Here is a 5,000-nt window from a genome sequence, read left to right on the forward strand (position 1 = left end):
CTCTCTTTTGTAAACCAGGCACGTTTTTTCAAAACTTCCATGCACAACTCTTAAAACTAGTAATACTAAAACTTTATAAAAACAAATTTAGAATATACCTTTACAAAGTCGGAAATAACAATTTACAAAATACTCTCTTGACGAATATGCACATTAAGTAACAGTTCTTTTATTGAAAAAAAAAAAAAAAAAAAAAAAAAAAAAAAAAAAAAATATATTATTTATATATATATATATATATTTTTATAAATATATATATATATATATATTTAATCATACTCAGTATAGGTTTAATTTTGATACAATTCATGGTAGAATAATTAGATGTGAGTGGTTATTTGTCATGGGAGTTTAATTAGTCCGTAGTCGAAGATAATTACTCATTTTAATGTCTAGTCTATAATTATGTCACTTTCTTTATATCATAGGCCTATTTTGCTTTATAGATGGTACTTTATTCTATATGATTTGTTGGAGTATACACTGCTTTATACTATATACATTGATAAGATATATCGTGAGAGATTATATAGATTATATAGAGCACACAAATTATATAATCATTGCAACCATTACTTGAGTACAGAGTCGTTCACTCTTACTATGTTAAAAAAAGGACAATCTATCTCAAGAACATCCTAGGGACATCTCATCCTCCCCCCCCCCCGCCCCCCTTACCTCTTGGAAGGATTCTGCATCCGTTATTGCGTAGACTAGGATAAAGGCATCTGCCTGGTTCACGGACAGCTCTCTCATCGCCGGAAACTCGTAGGAACCGGAAGTGTCAAGGATGTCTAGGGTGAGGGACATCCCCGACACCTGTGAGGGAAGGTTTAGGGTTAAGGGTGAGTGTCAAAGGGTTAGGGTTGAGTGTGAGTGTCAAAGGGTTAGGGTTGAGTGTGAGTGTCAGAGGGTTAGGGTTGAGTGTGAGTGTCAAAGGGTTAGGGTTGAGGGTGAGTGTCAAAGGGTTAGGGTTGAGGGTGAGTGTCAAAGGGTTAGGGTTGAGGGTGAGTGTCAAAGGGTTAGGGTTGAGGGTGAGTGTCAAAGGGTTAGGGTTGAGGGTGAGTGTCAAAGGGTTAGGGTTGAGGGTGAGTGTCAAAGGGTTAGGGTTGAGGGTGAGTGTCAAAGGGTTAGGGTTAAGGGTGAGTGTCAAAGGGTTAGGGTTAAGGGTGAGTGTCAAAGGGTTAGGGTTGAGTGTGAGTGTCAAAGGGTTAGGGTTGAGTGTGAGTGTCAAAGGGTTAGGGTTGAGGGTGAGTGTCAAAGGGTTAGGGTTGAGGGTGAGTGTCAAAGGGTTAGGGTTGAGGGTGAGTGTCAAAGGGTTAGGGTTGAGTGTGAGTGTCAAAGGGTTAGGGTTGAGGGTGAGTGTCAAAGGGTTAGGGTTGAGGGTGAGTGTCAAAGGGTTAGGGTTGAGGGTGAGTGTCAGAGGGTTAGGGTTAAGGGTGAGTGTAAAAAGGGTTAGGGTTGAGGGTGAGTGTCAAAGAGTTAGGGTTGAATGTGAGTGTCAAAGGGTTAGGGTTAAGGGTGAGTGTCAAAGGGTTAGGGTTGAGGGTGAGTGTCAAAGGGTTAGGGTTGAGGGTGAGTGTCAAAGGGTTAGGGTTGAGGGTGAGTGTCAAAGGGTTAGGGTTGAGGGTGAGTGTCAAAGGGTTAGGGTTGAGGGTGAGTGTCAAAGGGTTAGGGTTGAGGGTGAGTGTCAAAGGGTTAGGGTTGAGGGTGAGTGTCAAAGGGTTAGGGTTAAGGGTGAGTGTCAAAGGGTTAGGGTTGAGGGTGAGTGTCAAAGGGTTAGGGTTGAGGGTGAGTGTCAAAGGGTTAGGGTTAAGGGTGAGTGTCAAAGGGTTAGGGTTGAGGGTGAGTGTCAGAGGGTTAGGGTTGAGGGTGAGTGTCAGAGGGTTAGGGTTGAGGGTGAGTGTCACTCGTCTTCTGTGTATCTTATTTGTCTCCTTGTATATCGTCTTACTTGTCTTGTGCTTTTCTTAAGATATACATGTTGTAGGGTTGGAGTAAACGATACTCGTTTATATATATATATATATATATATATATATATATATATATATATATATATATATATATATATATATAACATAAAGAGGAATTTTGCGTCTGTGTTAAGATATTTCAGATTTTATATGTCAAGATATACATGCTTATTTAAGATATGCTATATGTTAAAGATATGTCAAGATATTAACGTATTTGTCAAATATATGAGAAGAGGAAAATATACCCATATCCTTAGACATATTTATAAACAATTTTGCCCAAAGAATATAATTTTCACCCCCCCCCCCCCACCCATCCCCCGTGCATAGGTCAACGCCCCCACCTCGTACTCTCCGTGGTGCATCTCCTCGACCGTCCGGGTGTATTTGGGCGTGAAGGAATCGTACAGGAACTGGTTGATGATGGCGGTCTTGCCCACCTTCGCCGCGCCCATCACCACCACCCGGTAACGCTTCTTCTTCGGGTCCTCGCCGGGCTTGTCTAGGGCGCCGCCGCCGCCCCCGCCGCCCCCGCTGGTCGAGGCAGCGCCCCCCGCGCCCGGAGAGCTGGCGGCGTCTTCCTCCTTGCTCACGGGCGTCGGCTGGGGGGGTGGGAGGGAGATGTGGTTGGGCGGAGGGAGGGGGGGTAGGGGGGGAGGGAGGAAGGGAGGGCATGGGCTTGTGTGGTCCGTTTTATGTCATTGCATGCGTATAGGGACACACACGCGCATACAAGAATTATATATTAAAATCTAAAGTGCTATGGAAACATATATTATATATATATATATTTAATATATATATATTATATATATTATATATATATATGTGTATATATATATATACATATAGATAGTATATATATTATATATATATATATATATATATGCATATATATATATATATATATATATATATATATATATATATATATTATATATAATGTAAATATATATTTATAAATATTTAAATATATTATATATGTAAATATAAATAAATATATATTATATAAATATATATATATATATATATATATATATATATATATATATATATTTTATATATATTTCTTTCAAACACACACACCCCACACCCACACACACACACACATACGTATATATATGTATATATATGTACTTTATTTTTATATATATTATATATATATATATTATATATATACATATATATATAGATATATATATATTATATTTATATATATATTATATATATATATATATATTATAATGTATATTATATGTATTTAAATATATATAATAATATATTTTTTTATATATTATATAAATTAGACATATAGATATATATATATATATATATATATATATATATATAATTATATATATATATATATGGTATATTTATATATTACATACCCTCTTATATATATATACCCGTTGATATATTATATATATATATATAATATATATATATTATATATATATATTATATATATAAGTAAGGTAAGTATTTGTATATTCGTACTTGCATATATTTATGCATGAAATTATACATGCATGCATGCAAGATTAGGAACTGCCACATGTTATAATAGGTTTCATCATCTCAGACCCTTGTCGTAAAAATATGACATTAAATCCATTTTGCTAAGTCATGCGAAATGCAAAAGTAAAAAAAAAGTAAAAAAGAAAAAAAAAAAAAGATAAATAGATAAATAAAACAGGCTCTTCTTTAAAAGATAAAAAAACAGACTTTAGTAAAAATGGGAGAAAAAGATGCGAAATATTATATTCTCCACATGATATCTAATCACGAAAACAGTTCATCATGCAAAAATACTTATTTTGATAGGCCTCATGCACTGATTGAACTTTGAATGATATTTACTGATAAATCCATGCATGAATCATATTAGAATTTTATCGATATTTCTGGTGCTTGTGGAGAATCATATTCGAGATAGAAAAAATATATATATTTATTTAGAAAAATTGAATAATACAAAAAACATGAAAAAGAAAGTTTCACGAATTCGTTTTATTTATTTTTTTTTTCGATTTAAGAAATAAGTAAACATATCTTGAATTTGTCGTCCATTTTTATTATTTTCATTATCGCTCTTACTATTGTTATAATTTTTATTATCATAATTTTTATTGTTATCATCATTACAGTAGTTATCATCATTATTATCATCATTCTCGTCATTATCATTATTATCACTAACAGTATCATTATCATATTATAACCATTATCAATATTACTATCATCGTTATTAGTATTAATATCATCATTATTATTTTTCTATCATTACTTTTATCATAATTTTCATTATTACTATCATTATTATCACTATAATCATTATTATCATCATTATCATTATCTTCGTCCTCATCACTATTGTTACAATAATAATTATGATTATTATCATCATTGATAATACTATTATTGTCATCGTTATTTTCATTATCACTATTATTTTTCATTGCATCATTATCATCATCTCCTTCATTATTAATATTATTATTTTTATTATCATGATTAACATTAATGACTATATTGTTATAATCATTACCATCAGTATCCTTACTAATTGCTATTGTTTTTATCATTATTATTATCATTATCATCATTATTATTGCTATCATCATCAACCATTAATCATTAGTATTATCATTGTCATTGTCATCATCATTTTCACCAATTCCGTCATTATCATTTTAATAGTGATAATGATTATTATTGTCGTTATCATCATCATTGTAATAATTACTATTTTTATTTTTATTCTTATTCTGATCCTTATTTCTGTTACTATCATTATCAATATAATTATCATTATATAATTATCATATTATCAATAATACTAATATCAATATTCTTATCATTATAAATACTTTTTTTTTTACTGTGATAACCACCTTCGTTTTCATCATTAATATCATTAATTATAAAAACAATCAATACTATTATCATTATCATTATCGTCATTATCATTTTTATTACTGATATTGTCATTCAGTTTTTTCTTAACGCAATCATTGG

General features: G+C 32.1%; 1 protein-coding gene across 5 annotated transcripts in view; it reads right to left on the reverse strand.

The window, feature by feature from the left end:
* The window catches only part of LOC122261496 (ras-related protein Rap1), a 69,670-nt gene that overhangs the window by 8,866 nt on the left and 55,804 nt on the right, over positions 1-5,000 (reverse strand). For all 5 annotated transcript variants that reach the window (XM_086551605.1, XM_086551603.1, XM_086551604.1 and 2 more), the window contains 2 exons: positions 2,324-2,581; positions 679-819 (listed from right to left, as the gene is read on the reverse strand). In XM_086551605.1, the coding sequence (XP_086407731.1) occupies positions 679-819; positions 2,324-2,581 (399 nt within the window). The remainder of the gene's footprint in view (positions 1-678; positions 820-2,323; positions 2,582-5,000) is intronic.

This window comes from Penaeus japonicus, unplaced genomic scaffold, assembly GCF_977035675.1.
Source record: "Penaeus japonicus unplaced genomic scaffold, GWHDUDI00000001_assembly GWHDUDI00000025, whole genome shotgun sequence".
Lineage (NCBI taxonomy): Eukaryota > Metazoa > Arthropoda > Malacostraca > Decapoda > Penaeidae > Penaeus > Penaeus japonicus.